This window comes from Typopeltis vanoorti, chromosome 7 (genome assembly GCF_054136105.1).
Source record: "Typopeltis vanoorti isolate ZY-2024b chromosome 7, IOZ_Tvanoo_1.0, whole genome shotgun sequence".
Lineage (NCBI taxonomy): Eukaryota > Metazoa > Arthropoda > Arachnida > Uropygi > Thelyphonidae > Typopeltis > Typopeltis vanoorti.
Genome location: NC_143555.1, coordinates 59,064,639 through 59,085,999, shown reverse-complemented (window position 1 = coordinate 59,085,999; position 21,361 = coordinate 59,064,639). Strand labels below are relative to the sequence as shown.

General features: G+C 38.3%; 1 protein-coding gene across 1 annotated transcript in view; it reads left to right on the top strand.

Moving 5' to 3' along the window:
* Positions 1–21,361, top strand: part of LOC150104706 (fat-like cadherin-related tumor suppressor homolog) — a 573,066-nt gene that overhangs the window by 289,759 nt on the left and 261,946 nt on the right. The window contains exon 17 of the mRNA XM_090395611.1: positions 6,950–7,164. Coding sequence (XP_090251737.1) covers positions 6,950–7,164 — 215 coding nt within the window. The remainder of the gene's footprint in view (positions 1–6,949; positions 7,165–21,361) is intronic.

Below are 21,361 nucleotides of genomic sequence, written 5' to 3'. Positions count from 1 at the left end.
GCTTAGCCAGGGGACACCATCTGTGTTGTGTGGTGTTCTGTTGTGGTGTGTCAACAGTGTGTCCGAGACATATCAAAATTGACATTAACATGCTAAAAGTAAAAGATGAACATGAAGAATTAAATGAAGTGAATCATGTCAATCTAAGATTGGCCATTGGAAGAAGTATGTCATGACAGCTAGCAAGAAGTGAATTGAAACAGTTCAATGAAAAATGAAGACATCAGTTATTTGAACATAATATGTGTTATGTTTGATGTAAGGAATATTGGGCACAAAGGCATTATAGAGAGTGTAGGTGTTTTCTATAAGGAATGAATTTAAATGGATGAAAGGAACCAAATGTCTGTTGTAACTGTACAGGTAATATTAATAACAAAAACATATTTTAAGGACATTTCTTGTATGGACTTTTTACAATTTCATTAAGGAACAGCCTAATATTTTGAAGAAATTCAGTCCTCTAAAAGATAAGAGAAATATTAGTACATCTTGGACTGTCTGCTCAATGAACATTTGTGTAATTTGACAGTGTTAATTTGAGACTAATACAGAGATAAATATGGAAATAACCTGTGCTAATTTTAACCAAGCTAAATAGTTATATCTAGTTCGGCATAAAACAAGTACAAAAGGATCACTTTAACTAGCTGATCACTTTGACAGCTGATTCATGTCAACTCCCCATGAGGATCCTTTTTTTTTTTTTTAATAAAAATCTGGTCACCTCAATCCACACAATCCTAAGAAATGCGTTTACACTGGTTGGTACAGCCATCATTAATCATGTCATCACCTCACCCATCCACATTGTATTCTTCTTTAGTCTCTTTCCATCCAATCCTGGATATAGGCCTGTCCCTTAACTTTCCAGTTCTGTCTGTTTTTTAGCCAATGTCTACCATCTCATGTCAAACCATTGCAGCTCATTCCTCCATGTTGTTCTTTGGCAACTTTTCCTTCTCTTTCTATCTTTGGTATCCACTCAGTGCTTAATTTTGTGTACCTTTCATCTCACAGTCTACTAATATGGCCAACCCAACTCCACTTACATGCTTTACAACACTTCACAATATCATCTACTCTAGTCCTCTCTCTCTCTCTCTCTCTCTCTAATTCTAGTATTTCTTATTCTATCCCTTTGTATTATGTGGAGTATTCTTCTTTCCAACCTGTCTTCCTGTTTTTAGTTGTTGCTCATGTTTAACTTCCATAGGTAAACACTGATATGATTCATATATTAAATAACTTTCTTTTTAGCATATAGCGATAATATTGAATGACATAATAGCTAGAATGTGTGACAAGAGAGGACTGGAATATGTGGATGCTTGGAGTGCGTTTGAGGACAGAGAGGAACTGTATGTAAGAGACCACTTACATTTGAATGAGGAAGGACGTAGGCATCTGGAGAGATTGCTGTTCTGAAAAAGTCATTGTGTCCCAGGGAGGATGGTAGCAGGGGTGGCCTCTTCTGGGAATGGGTACTTGGGAGAAGGGGGACGACATCAGGTAACACTGAGCCCAGTGGAGTCTAGAGGGGATAATGCTGGGTATAGAAACAATGGCATTTTTATGCTTTATACCAATGCCAGGAGTATCCTGAATAAGGGAGAGTAATTGGTGGCACAGATAGCATCAGCCTAGCCAAACATTATTGGGATCACTGAGACGTGGTTGACAGAAGAGGATATAATAACAGGAATAGAAGTCGCTGGGAACAGCATTTTTCGGCAGGATAGGAAGGGAAAGCATGGTGGTGGTGGAGTACTGCTTATGATAAGTGACAAACTATGTCCTCTAAGAGTGGAGACTTTGGAAGGCAGTGACATAATGATTTTGAAAGCATATGGTGTGAGGTAGAGGTGGGCAAGACAGGATAATTAGTGAGGCGTTGCTACAGACCCAGGAATATAGAGGGTGGGACCCAGGAAATGTTTAGACAGTTGAGTGTGGCAAGTGCAAGAAGAATGATTGTTATGGGAGATTTTCACTACAGTAGTATAAACTGGGGAGAGGAAGATGCATGTAGCAATAAGGGAATGGAATTTCTAGAATTCTTCAGGGACAAATGTCTTAGGCAATATGAAATAGAGGGAACAAGAGGTTCAAGAGTTTTGGATTTTGTTATAGCATCAGAAGAGTTGATAATAACTGAGATGACATCTCTCCCACCAGTTGGAGAGAGTGACCATATGGTTTTTACTTGGAAAATGAATAGACATGCAGGAGTATCAAAGAGATGCGAACGTATGTGGAATTATAAGGCAGATGATTATAATAGTCTAAGACGTCAACTTGGGGAAGTTTCATGGAGGGAGGAATTGGAAGGCCGGAATATCATTAGTGCATGGGAAATTATGAAAGAATATATGTTAGCAGCAATGGTAAGTTGTATACCACGAGTGAACAAGAGGACATAATTTGGAGTAAAATAGATGACAAACAATATTAAACAGGAATTGCATGCGAAAAAGAGGCTGTGGAAGAAAAGATGCATCAAGAGTATAAGACACAGGCCAGAAGAGTGACTAGTAAGGTAAGGAAGATGAAACTGGAATATGAGAGGAAATTAGCCCTAAGATCCAAAGAAAATCCTAGTGAATTTTTTAGATATGTGGCCAGTAGGAGGAGAAATAACTGTTGAAGAATGATATTGTGGGATAAAAATGGGAATAGAGTGACTGATGCAGAGGACATAGTAGAATTGTTCAATGAACACTTTATTGGAGTATTTCATCCTGGAGGAGTCAGTTTTAATGCTAGAGGAATAGGGCAGGTTCGAGGTTTAGAGGTACAGGAGGAGAGTGTGTTTCAAATACCGAGTACTCTGGATGTCAGTAAAGCTGTGGGACTGGATGGTATTTCACCACGAGTTTTGTGAGAATGTACTAGGGACCTGACAGTGCCTTTGACCTGGCTTTTTAATGAAAGTCTGGTTGCTGGAAAGGTGCCCGTGGAATCGAAGGAAGCCAAGATAGTGCCATTGCATAGGGCAGTAGCAGACTGGAAGTGTCTAATTATAGACCAGTTTGTGTGTCATCAGTAGTTAGTAAGATCTTGGAGAAAGTAGTGAAGGACCGTATACAGCACTGGGCAGATGAGGGTAATGTTATCTGTGAGAGTCAACATGGATTTGTGAAGGGGGGGCGCTCTTGTTTTAGCAATATGCTAGCCTTTTATGATAAATTTACAAGAGCATTAGATGAGGGAAAGGCATATACTGCCATTTTGTTATACTTAATGAAGGCATTTGACAGGGTGCCACATCATAAGCTGATATTTAAGTTGCAGCGCATGGGTCTGGATGTCAGATTGGTCAACTGGAATCAGGATTGACTGTCTGATAGGTATCAGAGAGTTGTGTATGGTGGGGCAGTTTCAAGGAAGCAGAGGGTTAGAAGTGGGGTCCCACAGGGCTCAGTACTGGGACCTATATTGTTTAACCTTTATATCAATGACATTGTCAGTGGATTGTAAGGGGATATTCAGTTGTTTGCAGATGATAAGAAGCTGGGAAGGATTATTAGTAATAGTGCAGATGTGGCAGCCCTGCAAGAGGATTTGAATAAGCTAGATAGATGGGCAAATGAATGGGGGTTTCAGTTTAATGCAGCAAAATGTAAGGTCTTGAGGTTTGGGAAACATCGATGGGACACTGCATACTCTATGGGAGGAGTTATACTGGAGGAAGTAGGGGAGACAAGAGATCTGGGGTTGATGGTTGATAGAAACCTGAAATTTAGGGGACATATTGCAAAGGTGGTGAAGGTAACAGAGGATTGCTGCAATAATGAGAAGGACACTGACCTGCAGAGATAAAACAGTTATCATTCCGTTGCATAAGACCCTGATCAGACCACACTTGGACTATTGTTCTCAGATTTGGTTCCCATGATTTGAAGAGGATATATTAACTGTGGAAAGGATGGAAAGGATACAAAGGCAGATAACAAAGATGGTTTCAGGAACTGTACAATGTTAATTATGAGGATCGGCTGAGGGAATATGGACTGCAGAGTTTGGTGGATAGAAGAAGGAGGGGTGATATGATTGAGACTTTTAAACTGTTGAGAGGTGGTTACAGGGTTGACACTGGGGGGTTCTTTTGTTTGGTTGAACAGCAGGAAGGAGTGATGACAAGAGGCCATCCCTGGAAGTTACGATAGGAAACTGTGAGCAAGAGGATGAGGAGTGGTTTCTTTGCATGGAGGGTGGTTGAACCATGGAATGCATTGCCTGATCGAGTGGTGGGAGCGAGAACGGTCAGTGCATTTAAGGAGTAGTATGATAGACTTTGTGTTTCTTAGGCGGGAGGACCTCCCCTCGATGAGTCTAGATAGACTTTGTGTTTCTTAGGAAGGACCACCCACGATGAGTTGTTTGACTCCATGGAGGTCTGAATAATAATAATAATAATAATATAGGTAAATCTCCTAACAAGTAATTCTTATACAGCCAGTGCTGTGTTTCCTTGTGTGATTCTTTTTCCTTGAAATTAACTAAATGAACAGGTAAATATAATCCACAATTTCAATATGATTACCTGTTAATTTTAGTTTGGTATGATCTGAATTTGTCATCAGTTTGGTTTTATTTAGATTAATCTTGAAGCCTTTTTCTATCAAGATCATTTAGCATTTCCTGAACTACTTTATTTCTTTGCTAAAACAACAATGTCATCTCAAAACATGACTGAACAGAAATTATGGAATTGATGCTAATTCCATAATTTTCCCATGAGATGCTCTTAAAGACTTTTTTTGATGTAGCAGAAAACAATTTGGGTGATATAGGATCACATTACCTTACTCCTTTCCAAATATCAAATTCCCTTCCCTGATGTTCTAGCTTTATACTGGCTGTTGAGTTTTAATCAGTTTTTAATAATCTGACATACTTTGTTAGGATGGCTTGTTGTTTTAAACTGTTTAGTATTTTTTAATTATATAGAGAATCAAGAGTTTTTTCAAAATCTACAAACACTAAATATTCAAGAATACAATTTTTTGACAAGTTTTGTTTGATTTGCAACCAAGTGAAAAAACTTTCTACCATATTAAGTCCATCACACCTTGACGCTTGCCTTCCTCCCACTCGATCATGCTATATCTGCTAGAAAAAAACTTATTTCCTTAGTATCAGCACTGTCACTTAAACCTACAGTATCTGAGATACTTATGTCGAGATCACCCAACCCCTCTCACTGTCTGTGTTTCATGTAAATTTGCACTACCTGATATCTTACCTGCTATATTTTTAAATAACAGCAAGTGTTCCTGCGATAGGCAAAGCATGCTGCAAAATCCTGTATTTTACTTCCCGAAAGATGGCCTTTAAATGATGGCAGGCTGAGTGATAATAAATCAGTAATTGGCAGTATGGGCAGACACCATAATTGAATGAATGTAAATATACAACACACAAAGAATGCACTAAGTATATACTGGAAAAGTATTTCAAACTCAATAACTACCAAACACGTCATACTTAATCACAATTCAGTAACTAAAATCACAAACTCAATGACTAAAATTTATGCTCAAGTTAAAAACTGGAACAGATGGGATTAGATAACTGACTTGTAAGTTGGATAGCTGATTGACTATTGGGCAGGTTTCAGCAGGTTGTATATGGAGGAGTGGTATTCCAATAGAGGAAGGTCACTAGTGGAGTGCACAGGGATCTGTTTTGGGACCATTATTGTTTAACTTGTACGTTAATGACATTGAGACCAGCTTAACTGGAGATGTGTAGCTGTTTGCCAGTGATGCAAAGTTGGGAAGGACTATAAGAAGTAGAGCAGATGTGGCCTTGCAGGAGGATCTGAATAGACTATGTGAGTGGGCAAATCAGTGGAGCTATCAGTGGAATGTTGCAAAGTCTTCATGATAAGCAAAGTTGGGATGCAAAGTATACAATTAATGGAGAAAATTTGAAAAAGGTAAAGGAGATAGAGATCCAGGAGAGTGATGGCAGACATACTTGAAGTTTAGAGATCACATTCCTAAAATTGTAAGAGCATCCCAATGGATTATAGCAAAAATGAGGAGGACATTGACATGCAGAAGCAAAGAGATTACGATTCCCCTGTATAAGGCTTTGATCATATATGGACTCTGTGCACAGATTTGGTCACCTGGTTTTCAGGGAATGAGGATGTATTGGAGAAAGTCCAGAGAAGGTTTGCTAAGTTAATGTCAGGTCCATGGAATGTCAGATATGAGAAGAGATTGAGGGAATACAACTTACAGAGCCTTGTGAATATGATTGAGACATATAAGTTAGTGAGGAGGTTGTCAAGAGATTAATGTAGAGAAGATATTTTATAGAGTAAAGGGAGGTAAGGGCAGACCTAGAGGCCATCCATAGAAGCTGTATAAGGAGGGTGTGAGTAGGGGAATGAGAAGCAGATTCTGTGCATGGAGAGTGATTGATGAGTGAAATGCATTGCCTGAAAGTGTGGTGAGTGCTTAAACTGTGAATGGGTTCAAGTTGAGCTCAATCTTTTGGCATGATGTAGTATAGACCTCCCACAATGAGTCCTTTGACTCCATCATGGACAGATAATAATGATAATATCTAAACTTATCTTTGTTTTTTCTCAGACTCCACATTGCAGGAGATTGAACTCTTCACCCTCTTCTGACATACTCATCACCATTATTTTTGCTATTAAAACAATTTCTCACATTGAAAGTGTATATTAGAAGTTGCTTACAGCTAACTGATGACTGTGACAATCAAAAATGCAAGTTTATATAAAGTAAACAAAACTATAGCTTTGTTTACTTTATATAAACTTGTATATAAATAAAATTATATGGAGATGATTTCAGTACATTCTTAATTAATGCTATTGTTTATTTACTTTATCTGAGAAATATATTAAGTTTCTTCTTTAAGTAAAATAATTGTTCTGCCTTTTTTTAAATTTTTTTTTTAATAGGTGCACTTTCTACATCTAAAACACTTGATTATGAAACTTTTCGAGACTATTTTCTGATTATTCAAGCAGTAGATGGAGGCACACCTCCCCTTAGTAGCCAAGCTATGGTAAACATCTCAGTTAGTGATGCCAATGATAATTCTCCCATTTTCAGCCAGACTTCATATCTTGCTATCATCAAAGAGAGTGCTCTTGTTGGAGATAAAGTAATACAGGTTGGTATAAATATCACAGAAACAATATAGTACATTTTGCTTATAAGAAATTATCTTATTATTAATTAAAATTTATGTTATTAATCCACTAATACCTTTTATTATTCAAAGGAGTAGGCAAAGACATTTATCCTAACAAACTTTTGAAGACTATTGGGTCACCATCCATAGCCAATCACAGAATAGTGATTGGCTAAGGATGTATGGCCCAACACTACTAGTAATAGTGTAATAGTGGCCCAACACTACTAGTGATTTAAATTGCCATCTAGGGAGGAGAATCCAGCAGAAAACAGCTGCCATTTTGTAGTCCATAACCCTAACACTATTGTAACAGTATTGTCACTATTGTTGGAAGTTTTTTCACTTGGTTATACTGCTAATTAGTATAATAATTACCCAGACTGGTTTGACCTTTATTGAGGTCTCGTCAGTAGGAACCAGACCCAGAGGTGATACTAAGATTGAAGTAATGCAGAAGTCATATTTTCATATACGAGTAGCCAAAAGGTGTCACATCTTATTATTAAAATACTCTAGATTAGAGAAAGTTGTTGGAAGTTTTTTCACATGGTCATAGTGGGTAGTAACCCTTCCCATAATGCATAGCATTATGCATGTCCGCAAGAAGATATGCTTTGCATTTTGAGATACTAAGGCAAGTGATGTGAAGTCATTAGCTTCTTTATACGAGTTGCCCCAGTCCTGAAAATAGTTCAAGGCACAAACTTGTTTGCTTTAACTTGGAGTTGCCCGGAACAATAATAATAATAATAATAATAAAGGATTAAACCAAGGATATAATTTCTTGGTATCTTTAATTTATAGTATAACCAAGTGAAAAAACTTCCAACAACTTTCTCTAATCCAGAGTATTTTTGTGATAAGGTGACACCTTTTGGCTACTCGTATATGAAAATATGACTTCTGCATTACTTTAACCTTAGTATCACCCCTGGGTCTGGCTCCCACTGATGAGACCTCAATAAAGGTCGAAACAATCTGGGTAGTTACTCTTCCCATAATGCATAGCATTATGCATCTCCTCAAGAAGATGTCCTTTGTATTTTGGGATACTAAGGCAAGTGATGTGAAGTCATTAGCTTCTTTATACGAGTTGCCCCAGTCCTGAATATAGTTCAGACACAAACTTGTTTGCTAACACTTGGATAAAGAATTAAACCAAGTATATAATTTCTTCGTGTCTTTAATTTATAATGCCCCTTGTTATGGGGAAACCTGTTTGTAGTAGACAGGCGCTCCTAGCCTTTTATTAGTTTTATTCTTTTTCTTTGCTTTTGTTCCCATATTCTTCACTCTACTTCTCCTTTTTTGTTTTCCTGCCTTTCAGAACAATAGTAATGTAAATGTGTCAGGAAGATCATCCAGCCTACTCCCATGTATATTATTATTATTATTAAACAAGACCTCATGGAGTCAAAGACTCATCTGGGAGGTCCTTTTATCACACACACATCTCATCATACCGTGTCTTCAACACACAAACTCCTTGCAAACACCACACTCTCAGGCAAGGCATTCCAATCATTCACAACTCTGCACAAAAAAAACCTGCCTCTCACTCCCCTACTTACACCCTCTTTATACAGTTTCCAGGGATGACCTCTGGTTCTCCCCTGATCTCCCACTATTCTCTGTAGAACTTCTCCACCATTGATCTTATAATAACCCCTTACCAACTTGTAGGTCTCTATCATATCTCCCCCTCTTCCATCTCTCCACCAGACTCGGCAAATTACATCTTCTCAATCTTTCCTCATACTCAACATTCCAGAGGTCAGAAACTACCTTAGTCAGTCTCCTTTGAACCCTTTCCAACATCTCTTCATCCTTCTGAAAACCCGGTGACCAAATCTGGGCACAATAGTCCATGTGTGGCCTAATCAAAGCCTTATACAATGAAACAAGAATCTCATTACTTCTACAAGTCAGTGTCCTCCGCATCATTCCCAGAAGTCTCTGTGTTTTCGTCACAATTTTGGCGATGTGTCCCCTAAATTTTAGATCCTTATCCACTATCACCCCCAGATCTCTTATTTCCTCTACCTCCAACAATATATTCTCACCAAGCATAAATTCTGCATCCCATCTTTGTTTACCATATTTTAAAACCTTACATTTTGCAACATTGAACTCACATCCCCATTTGTTTGCCCAATCACTCAATTTATTCAAGTCTTTGCAAGGCCACAACATCTTCACAACTCTTTATGGTTCGTCCCAACTTTGCATCATCTGCAAACAACTGAATATCTCCATCCAAATCTTCGCCAATATCATTAATATACAAGTTAAATAGTAATGGCCCTAAAACAGACTCCTGAGACACTCCACTAGTCACTTTCCTTTTCCTGGATATCGCACCCCCATACACAACTTGTTGATACCTATCAGATAGCCAGTCTCCAATCCAATGCACTAATCTAATATCCAACCCCATCTGCTCTAGTTTGACTGTCAACTTATCATGAGGTACTCTATGAAAAGCTTTTGTGGAATCCAAGTATATTACTGTGTATCCTTCTCCTCTGTCCAAGGAAGCAGTCACTTTATTGTAATAAGTAAGTAGATTACTAAAACATGACCTCCCTTTAGCAAATCCATGCTGTCCATCAAAGATAATACCATTGTTGTCAACCCAACTCTGGATCCTAGTTCTCACAAGCTTCTCCAACAACTTAACCGCAACACCTGACACAGATAGGCCTATAGTTGGATGCTTGAGTTCGATCACCTCCTTTATGAAGTAGCACAATCTTGCTCTCCTTCCACTCTTTAGGAACTTGACCAAGTGCAAGACTTGTATTAAAAAAATATGTCAAGGCAGGTGTCAACTCTCTGGCACATTCCTTCAGAATACGCGGTGATATATTATCAAGTCCCACAGCCTTATTTATATCTAGTTTACTCAACTCCCCAAACACCTCTTGCTCACTTACAGTCAGTCTCTCCTTCCCATCATCAATTGCTCTCAATCTCTCCATGAAGTCACATTCACAAGAATGAAAGATCTTTATGAACTGCTTATTAAGTATCTCCACCACACATTCTGCAACAGCTGTCTTTATACCATTTCCTCCAATCAGTGTCATCCTTCCATAATCATTCTTTCTTTTGCTGGCTGCATATCGAAAGAACTCCCTAGGATTGTTTTTGGCTTCATTAGCTAAGTGCTGTTCATACCTCTCTTTAGCTACTCTCACCAACCAAGTCACCCTCCTTGCCTGGTCTTTGTAGACCTCATGAAATTGGTTACTTCCACTTCTCTTATGCTGCCTCCACAATGCCCTTTTTCTCTGCATCGCATGCTTAATCTCTTTATTCATCCATCTCACACCTACCTTATTTAAACTTCTCACCCGTGGAATACATTAAGACATTGCATCTACTAAATAGTTTTTGAAAATCCCCCAAGCTGCATTGATCTCTTTTCCAGCTAACTCCTCATTCTATGCTACACCTGCAAGCTGTCTCCTGAGCTCTTCATAATACCCCCCCCCCCCCTTGTAGTTCCACATATACCCTTTTTTCACAGGGGTCCTTGCACTGCTGGCAATCACCCAGGTAATCACCTCATGGTCACTTTCACCAATTGGTGGATGATTTGACACCTCATTTATAATTACATCCTCTGATGAGATGACCAAATCCAAGACCCTTAATCCTCGTGTGCCCTCTGTTACATACTGTCTGAGGTAGTTATCCCTCAAAAACTCAAGAAACTAATTTTCTTTACTTCCAGTTGCTATCTCTTCATTCCAGTCTATATTGCCATAATTAAAATCACCCATAATGATCACCCTTTTCTTATTTGCTTGGCTTATTTGACTATACATTTCACTATCACCACCATCCACATTACCAGGTCTATAACAACATCCCACCAAGTATTTGATTCTATTCACTCTATCTCACACCATACTGCCTCAAAACCAATGGCCCTATTTCCCTCTTGCATCTCTACCTTGTATGGACATAACTCTTTCTCTATCATCAATAGCACTCCCACCCCCCTCCCTTTTTACCCCTTCTATCCTCATGATATACATCATACCTTTCCATATCTATTCCTGTCAGGATGTCGTCCTCATCTAACCATGTCTTACTTATTCCGACAATCTTTGGGTGAACAGATGCAATTAGTGCAACCATTTCATCCACCTTGTTTCTTATACTTCCAGCATTGGTAACATAACAGCTCATTTCTGGATCTATAGCTAGTTCCACTGATACCACTCACACGATGTGATCTCTCCATGCTGGACCGGGGCCATTTCCCTTTATGCTTCTTCATTTTTGAACCCTTTGCAATTCCATCTGTTTCCTCTTGATCCCTGGTCATCCCATTTCTTTCCTGCCTTCACATGCTCTCCTCCTCTTGGAGCATCCACCTTTCTCACGCTGTGTACCGCTGTCTACCCTGAGCCTCCCCGTTTCCCTGCTCCTCTTGCACACCCATTCTCTCATTTTCTATACTCATACCACTCACTTCCCCATTCATATCCACTTGTTTAATCTCTCCTGTCTTACTCTCCTGCTCTTCCACATCACTCTCCTCTCAATCTGATTCATTTGCTCTATTCACTTCTCTACCTTCCAGCAGCAGTCTCTCCAAGCGACTCACACCATAACCACTCAAATGCAGTCCATCGCTCCCATACAGCTCACTTCGTCCCTCAAACTCATTCCACACATTAACAAACTGTACTCCCATCTCCTCACACATTTCAGCCAGAATATCATTCATAATCCTTTCTCTCCACCTCATTTCACCACAATCATACCTAGGCAACACACTGACTACCCTTCCTGTCACACTATTCTCTTTTATCTTTCCAAGCAGCCAGCCTTCTGATATTCATTTTGACATGCTCTTTGTTCTCTCTCAAATCATTTGTACCAATTAATACTATTAACTCTTTTGCTCGCTCCCGCCTCATACCCAATGCCTCAATCACTCTACTCATTTTTCCACCTGGAAAATATACCTTGTGCATTTTATCCTCTAGCACACCTTTAATAATGGAGTCACCATACAACGCCAGTCGCTCATCTTTTGTTAACTCTTTCATGCCATCATGATTTATTTTAATAGTTTTGACCCGAATTCTCTTAATTGCATTCTGCATCCATTTCATTTCTTGCCTCATCCAATCCAATTAACTTTCTGAATCTCACAACACATTCTCTCTATCATTAAATCTTTCTAATTTTCTAACTCTCGACCCCTCTTCTCACTTTTCCTCTCATTCATCCTTCTTTGTTTCCGTACTTTCGTTCCAACATACATCCAACTTTCACTATCATTCTTCTCACTTTCACTCTCATTTATCTTTCTTTGTTTCCGTACTTTCTGATTAACATGCGTCCAACTTTCGCCATCATTCTTTTTTCGCTATCATTTATTCTTTCGATTTTTTTCACTTGCGATTTCTGCATCACGCCATTTCTACTTTCATTCGTTCTCTCAATTTCTTTTCTTTCCGCCTCACTTTCATCCCTTTTAACATCCGTTACGGTTGTCAAATCGCTCTTTTTCTTTTTTCCTGATTTTTTAACATTTTTTCGCCTGTCTTTCTCGCCACCCTTCTCTTTCAAACGTGCACTTGCGACACAATCGGTACTAACACTTTCTGTCATCAATTTCATATTTGCATTCATCAGTTCCTCGTTCAGGTCACACTTCGCACATACCCTTCTTCCATCCACACTAAACATCCACAAATCATTTATGTAATCGAAGGAATACATATAACAGACCTCACACTTAACGAAACGACCGAAATCTAAATTAAAATCATGGAATGACAATGCCGCCGCCATTTTTTTTTTTTTTTTTTTTGTTTCTCTGCAGGTTACTAGGGCTAATAATAATGATTTTGTAATTAGTTTAGACAAGAAAAATCCCCCACACTAATAATACCGGTAGCGCACAACGTTTACAGCTGCTTACTCAAACAATTACGCATATATATATTTAATTATTCCTAGTAAAACTTATCTGAATCAGGAGCTCTTCAAATCGCGTCCACAGCGCTTGACTCACTAGCACCTTCTATATATATTAGAGCTACAAGGGTGAATAAGAAACACAAAAGATGAAAACAGAACAAAGATATATCCAGGATGCAAAAAAGGAAATTAGCTAACAATACACCACCTGTTGAGAAATCCTCTTATACTAAGAAGTTGCAGTTAAGAAAATTAAAGAAAATTAAACTCGTCTGTCTATTCCACCATCTGATGATTTCTCCATACCCGAACTTTATGATTATGAGTGCTTCTATGTCATGTGTCACATCAGTCACACTACCTGCTGTCTCGCTCCTGAAACAACTCCAAAAATGATCACATTTAATGAGAATCCAGTTGTCAAGAAAATTATTATTAGCATCTCACTTCCATGGAGTCAAAGGACCCATCACAGGAGGTCCATACTCTCTCATGCAAAAAAGATTATCAAACTGTACCGTATATTCACAATTTCCACACTGAACACACTCTGAGGGAAGTTATGGTACTGGAAAGTACATTGCCATAATCCCTTGGCAAGAATCTCACCTGAAGATAAACCATCAGGCAACCCTCTACAAAAATGGATGCTTCTGTATTCATTAAAAGTAAGCTAAACTCACCAAATGATCCTCACACATTCAGATGTATTAAACATTTTTCCAGAAGAAGAAATCAACAATCGCCACCCATACTTCACTAAATCAATAGATAAATATAACCTTAACAAAGGTAAGCCTTCAACATCTCAGAAATTATACAAGTCTACAAAGCCAAAACAAATAAAAAAAAATTCTGCAGTGGAACTTCGTGGGTTTTATCAAAATATTGGTAATATGGAGGTTCTGCTGCAGAAGCACAAACTCATCTGTTTCTGTCTGCAGGAAACATTTAAAATCCAGTGAGGACCCAACCTTAATGCATTTTACTGTTGTTTATCCTTTTCATGGGTGACTTTAATAGTCATAACATTTTCTGGAGTAGTGCCAACACAAACAGACAAGGCCATCTCACTAATCAAATTGATCATGACCTTTCCCTTCAAGATAACAGTCAATACCTTCTTCCATATAATTACCTGCTCATATTCTGCAATAATCTTACAGTTATGTATAATGTCAGAGAGAACATATATGGAAGTGATTATTTTCTTTGCATTTTCTCTTACTTAGATGCCCATATAGTAAATGGACTAAGATGAGTGAAGGTCTTTTTGCCATCTTGCAATACTTAATGCTGAAGCAATCACTCCAATGCCTATCAATGAAGTAGTGAAGTATGTCACAGGTTGTATTGCCAAGTAGCAGCAGTCACAGTTTTAAACATGTCATCTCAATTTCCATTGTATCCAAAGTCTTGGTGGAACCAAGAGTTCCAAGCAGCCAAAAATGATCAAGACAGAACATAGGATATACTTCATGGATACCATCTAGATGCCCTACCAGATCAAATCTAATAACTTTTAAACATGCTCAGTGCAAAGCAAGTTATATGAGACAAAAGAATCTAAAATAATTCAGTTTATATCATCAATTAATCCAAACAGCCAGTGTAAAACTGTATGGGATAAGATATGGAAAATGAAATGTACATACAGTATTATTATTATATTATTTGGTAACCTCCATAGAGTCAACAGACTCATCATGGGAGGTCCCACTCAACCAGCAACATGTCTATCATAATGAGTTTTGAAGTTATTTACACTTCTTCACCACATTTCTACACAACTTCCAGGGATGGCCCCCTCGTTCTTCCCATCTTAACATCCACTCTTTTTATAATTTCTTCTGTATCAATCTGATAGAATCCCTTAACTAACTTGAAGGTCTCTATCATATCTCCTCTTTTCCTCCTATCAACCAACTAATGTAATTAACATTCTCTCAAATGCTCTTCATAACCAACACTCCAGAGTCCTGTCATCACTTTAGTTATTCATCTTTGGACCCCTCTCTAGTGTTTCCAGATCACAATGAAAATTAAGTGACCAAATCTGAGCACAATAATCCATATGTGGTCTGACCTAATATAGATGCACCGCCACCTCCTTATCCCTACATGTCAATGCACTTTTTATCATAGCAGCAATATGATGTGCAGTCTTGTCAACACGTGCAGTGTGCCCTCGGAACTTCAGTCTGCTGTCCACCATCACTCCACCGATCCTGAATCTCATCTGCTTCCTGAAGTACAGCTCCACCAATACAGTATGTAGCCTTATACTTCTGTATCCCAAAGTGTAAATCACCTTGCATTTATTAACATTAAAACTGCAACCTCACTTGCTGGCCGAGTGGTTAGCGTGTCTGCTCTCCAGTCAAGAGGCTGCGGGTTCGAATCCTGTCATGAGCATGGATGTTTGTGATTGTCTGTGGAAATACCAGTGGTGGTCGGCGGTAGATGGCGTTGGTGTAGTCAGTTGGTGAATTGTGAGTGGTGGAAGCAGAGTTGTATAGTGGATGCCCTCCCTCAATGAGTCTTTGGACTCCCTGGAGGTGACAAATAATAATAATAATAATAATTTGTCTAAGCTAAAAGCCTATTCAAATCTTCCTGTAGAGAATTAACATCAGCACTGCTCCTGATAATTCTACCTAACTTTGCATAATCGACAAACATTTAAAGATCCCCAGTCAATTCACAAGAATTATCATTATCAAACAAGTTATCAAACCTTCCTTTTCTGAGATGCAGCTCCATCATACATAACTTGCTGGTATCGTTCAGAGAGAGAGCCAATCTCCAATAGGAATGGGTAGTAATCAGTATACTACCCATTCCTATCCTTTGCAGCTTGTGCACAGATTATCACATAATCTGTTGAATGCTTTTGCAAAGTCCAAGAATATCACCGTAAATGATTCTCCATTATCCAACACATTCATCACCCTATCATAAAACATAAGCAGATTGCAAAAACAAGACCTGCCATTCACAAAACCATGCTCATCAACCCAATCCTATATTCTATTTTTAACCAATTTTTTGACACTTTGTTCATAACTGCAGACACACAGACTGGTCTATAAATGGAAACTGCTGTTCTCCACATGCTTGTGGAGAGGTATTTTTTTACCTTCTTTCCACACCTTAGGAACTTTACCCATTGCAAGACTCTCATTAAATAACAGGACAAAGGCATCACTAACTCTTTTGCACATTCTTTAAAAATACATGGTGATAAATATGTCATCCATTTCCACAGCTTATTAACATTTAACCCGAGCAACACTTGATATACCTCCGATCCTTTCACCTGTAATTCTCCTAATTCTTGCTTCCCTCCCGTCTACATGTTGCAAACTGTCTTGTACTTCCTCCATAAAAACTTATTTGTTAACACCATTTGCTTGGTTTCACCATTCATTTATCTCACTCCTATTCTATTTATTTGCTTAACTCTTGATATACAGTTATGTATTGCTTGTGTTAGATAATGCCTTGTAATTTCCCATGCACTGTCAACATTCTTTCTACACAATTCATCAACCCAATGTACTGTTATTAACATTTAACCTGAGCAACACTTGATATACCTCCGATTCTTTCACCTTTAATTCACCTAATTCTTGCCTCCCTCCCTTCCACATGTTGCACAGCATCATTCACCACTATTACATACACTGATGAAGTCTTTGTTAAATAATTCCACTATATTATTTGCTATGGTTACTCTGCTACCATAATGATCCATCAGCATCAACCTGCCATAAATAATTTTCCTCTTGCTTGTCACATAGCAGAAAAAATCTCTCGGATTAGCTTTGACCTACCTGGCCAATCTCCTCTCATATTCTACTTTTTCTTTTCTAGCCATGCTTGTCACTTTTCTGGCCTGCACTTTATATTCTTCATGCATCTGTTCATTGCAAACTGTCTTACACTTCCCCCATAATAACTTCTTTTTTAACACTGTTTGCTTGATTTCACCATTCATCTATCTCACTCCTATTCTATTTATTTGCTTAACTCTTGGTATACAGTATGCATTGCTTGTTTTAGATAATGGCTTGTCATTTCCCATGCACTGTCAACATCCTTTCTACACAATGCATCAACCCAATGTATTGATACTAGTTGACTATAGCTTCCGATAATCACCCACCTTATAGTTCCACACATATAAGGTGGGTGATTCTACTTTTTTCTGTTTGACTATCTTCCAAACCAATACCTCATGATCGCTTTCACCAACAGGTGACAGTGTTGATACCTCAATCACAACCACATCCTGTGAATATATCACCAAGATATCACTCTCCCATTGAGATCATCTTTCTTTTACTTTTCCAGCTAATTTGTCTAAACATTTCGCAATCAGTACTCTCCACATTCCATAGCCTATAACAGCATCCTATTCGATATACTATTCTATTGATCTCAACTTCACACCAGACAACTTCAAAATCTTCACACGTACTATCTTTGACTCTTGAAGGATACAATTCCTCTGCTACCATTAACAATACCCCCATCCTCTCTTCATCTTTCTATCTTTTGGAAAATTCTATATCCTACTATTTCAAGTCCTGATATTATATTATCCTCAGTCAGCCATGTTTCACTTACGCTAGTTTTTTTTTTTTTTGGGGGGGGGCATGCTGATTCAGTCAATGCTATAAACTCAGCCCCTTTATTTCTGATACTCCATACATTAGTATACAAGCATATCAGTATACTGGCCATCCTTGTTTCCCTGATCCTAACTCTGATTTCCATTTATATTCTTATCCTCATCATTTTGCACTGTATCACTTTGCTCTGCCATAATCACTTCCTCATCTTTGTATTCATCCTCTTTCACAACCCGTCCTTTCACAACCTGCTTCTCAACCTCTCTCCGAATCTTAGTGTACTAATTTCGTATGGATCCTGTGAACTACTGTCATATCTAGCAACAAACTAACAACTTTCTCAATGACACCATTATTCTTCACCTCCTGCAATGACTTCTTTCAAATCCCTTTCCACATTCTTTGTTGCACTATTCAAGTCTGTGCCCACTATTATGAGCACAAACAATTGATAGTGATATCACTATTGATATCTCCACTGTCACTATCATTAGTGATAGTTGTTTGTGCCCACCACTATCACTAATTATGATGCCTGTTCCTTCCTTCTATGCAAAGCATCTGATATTTGTTTCATTGTGCCACCTAAAATATGTCTTGTGCACTTTAATCTTTTACCACACCTTTAATGATTGTGTCACCATGTACAATGTTTGTCTATCTTGAAACATAATGGATGCGTTATTGCTGATCCCAAATCTATTGAAGTCACTTTGGGAGAAAATTTTTCTAGTATCTCATCAACAGATTCAATTCCTCCTGAATTTTTAATATTGAAAGAGCAACAGGGGAAGCAGCAACTCTTGTACCAGTAGACTAGAACCATACAATCAGCCATTTGTTAAGGAGGAACTAAAATTCTTCTACAATCTCTCTCATGCCAGTGCATTAAGTCCTGATGACATCCATTATGAGATGATATAAATATATTCCATCATCTTCTATGGATCTTCTTCTCTTTCTATGCAACAGATTACTTCAGAGGAAACGTTTCCAGATTCTAGGCATAAGTCAAACCAGAGCATACAAAACATTAGCAAACAATTATCATCCTATTGCTCTGACTCACTGTGTTTGTAAGATATTGGAGAAATTGTTTAATACAAGACTTCTCTGGTATATAGAAAGCAGTGATCTTGTCTCCAATACACAACATTGCTTTTATACACACTGTTCAACTTTGGACCATTTGCCCCATTTAGAAACATGTATAAAAGATGCATTCCGGAAAGAAGAACATCTAGTCAGTGTACTTTGATTTGGAAAAAGCTTATGACACAGACCTGGAGATACAGCATATTAGAAGACCTCTGTCACCTAGGTCTCAGAATGTGTCTTAAGGTATTTATTAAAAACTTTCTGTCTAGCTGAGACTTCCAGGTCCAAGCGGGAAGGACACTATCTCTATTATATCATCAAGAAGAGGGGGGGTCCCCCAAGGCTCTGTTTTATGTGACACTCTTTTCTGTCAATGTTAATTCAATCACTAAATAGCACTGTAGGTAATCCTCTATATATTAATAATTTCACTATTTACTACAGCTCTGGTAACACAAGGGTAATTGAAAGACAGTTTCAACAATAAATTAATCATGTCTCCTCATGGGCTCTTAGTAATTGGTTCAGGTTTTCAGCAGAAAAAAAGTGTTTGTGATAACTTCTGCTAAAAGCACATTCTTCGACTAGATCCTAAGAATATGTCAAAGATGACTTCGAGTTATTGGAAGTCATCTTTAACAGAAAGCTCATGTTTCTTTCCCCCCCCCCTCCCCATGTGATGCACCTATTTGGAGTAGAGGAGACCTACCAGTCATGATACTGGGCCTTTTCATTCTTCTTCTTTTTCTTGGCTTTTCTTCACATATCCTTTGCTCTACTTCTCCAAATTCCTTTTTACTGTCTTATCCTTCTTATCTACCATCACTGGGATCCAATGTCTTGCTGCCATGTTCACCATGTATGCAACCTATTGACATCCATACAAGGATCAAGAGTGCTGCGGAAACTCTCCTTCCCTATGGTCTGGGAACAGAGTTCAAGGCTTGTTGTGGTGCTTGTATAGCATCTGTGGTAACCCTGAAATTCCACTCCTGAGCACAATAATTTCTTGCAGGAAAGTAAGAGTCCATATGTGGCGCCATGGTGGGTGAGGAACTTTGGAGCTGAACAAAAAACCTCTCAAGCATGAATCTTGCATCCTCAATTGTTTCAAGGGCCCTAACAAAGTTCCAACCAAGTAATGATAGCATTACTCACACTCGATTACTAGTCATCTAAGCATCCATGCAACAGGTGAAAAGCCAATAGGGAAAATGTTGCCCTTCTTCATTCAAAAGGATTGGCAGGTTTGTTAGCTGTCTCTCCCAAAACAGCTAAGAAACTGTGTTCTGGCAAGATCCTCGTAGAAACATCATGACAACAATCCAAAAAACTACTTAGAGCAAAATCTGAGTCACATTAAATACTCAATTCTTGTAGAGGAGTAATTTCAGAATGGGAACTCCCAGATGTTCCTGATGGGAAGATATGTTCAGAACTGAAAGATCAAGGCATGACAGGAATGAGGTGCATCCTGATCTGCAGGGATGGTTACCTGGTTCCAGCCAGAAACATCATCGTTACTTTTGATAATCCTAAGCCTTCGATATCTGTTAAAGTAGGATATCTCAATTACCCCATTAGACTGTACATCCCTAATTCACTAAGATGCTTCAATTCCAGAAACATGGGCATGCCTAACCTGCCTATTGTGGCTCTTCCACTTGTGCCTGATGTGGTTGAGTATGATAATGAATCTTGTTCTGCAAAGAAAGCTAAATGTGTAAACTGTCAGGGAGATAATCTAGTGTATACTCCCATGCATGTCAGCAGTAGAAAGATGAAAAAGAAGTACACAAGATAAAAACAGAACAAAATATATCAGGATGCAAAAGGGTAGTTAGCCACTGCCACATCTGTTCTGAGATCCTGTTGTGCTGAGAAGGTAGCAGTTAAGAAAATGGCATTTACTCCCATTCATCTGTCTGCTCATATGTCAGTTTGATGATTTCACTATACCAAGACTTTACGATTGTGAATATTTCTCATGGCCATTTCTATCGCATTAATTACATGATATACAGTCCCACTACAAAAATGGTTCCATTCAATAAGAACTGACGTGTGAAAATAATTGTGGCAAGGTTTTCACTTAAAAACAAACCACCAAACCCTCCCACAGAAAAAATATATATGAGGGTGGTCTGAAAAGTTCTCGGCCTCAACTATCGATGGCAACACTATTGGCAAGGGTTTTTTTTCTAAGTTGGTACATCTGTCATAAGCATCCATGTGAAATTGCAAGTCATTCTATCAAGTAGTTTGTTTTATACAGCTGTTTGAAGCAAAAGTGTTGTCTGTATCCCTTGAAATGGATAAAATTGAGTATCATGCGGTTATAAAATTCTTTGTAAAAGAAGATTTAATGGCAAAAGAAATTTATTCGAAGTTCATAAAAGTTTATGGGCACTCTTTTGCTTCGTTTTCGACAATTAAGAAATGGGCTGCCGAGTTTAAACATGGCTGTACCAGCCTTAAAGATGATCCAC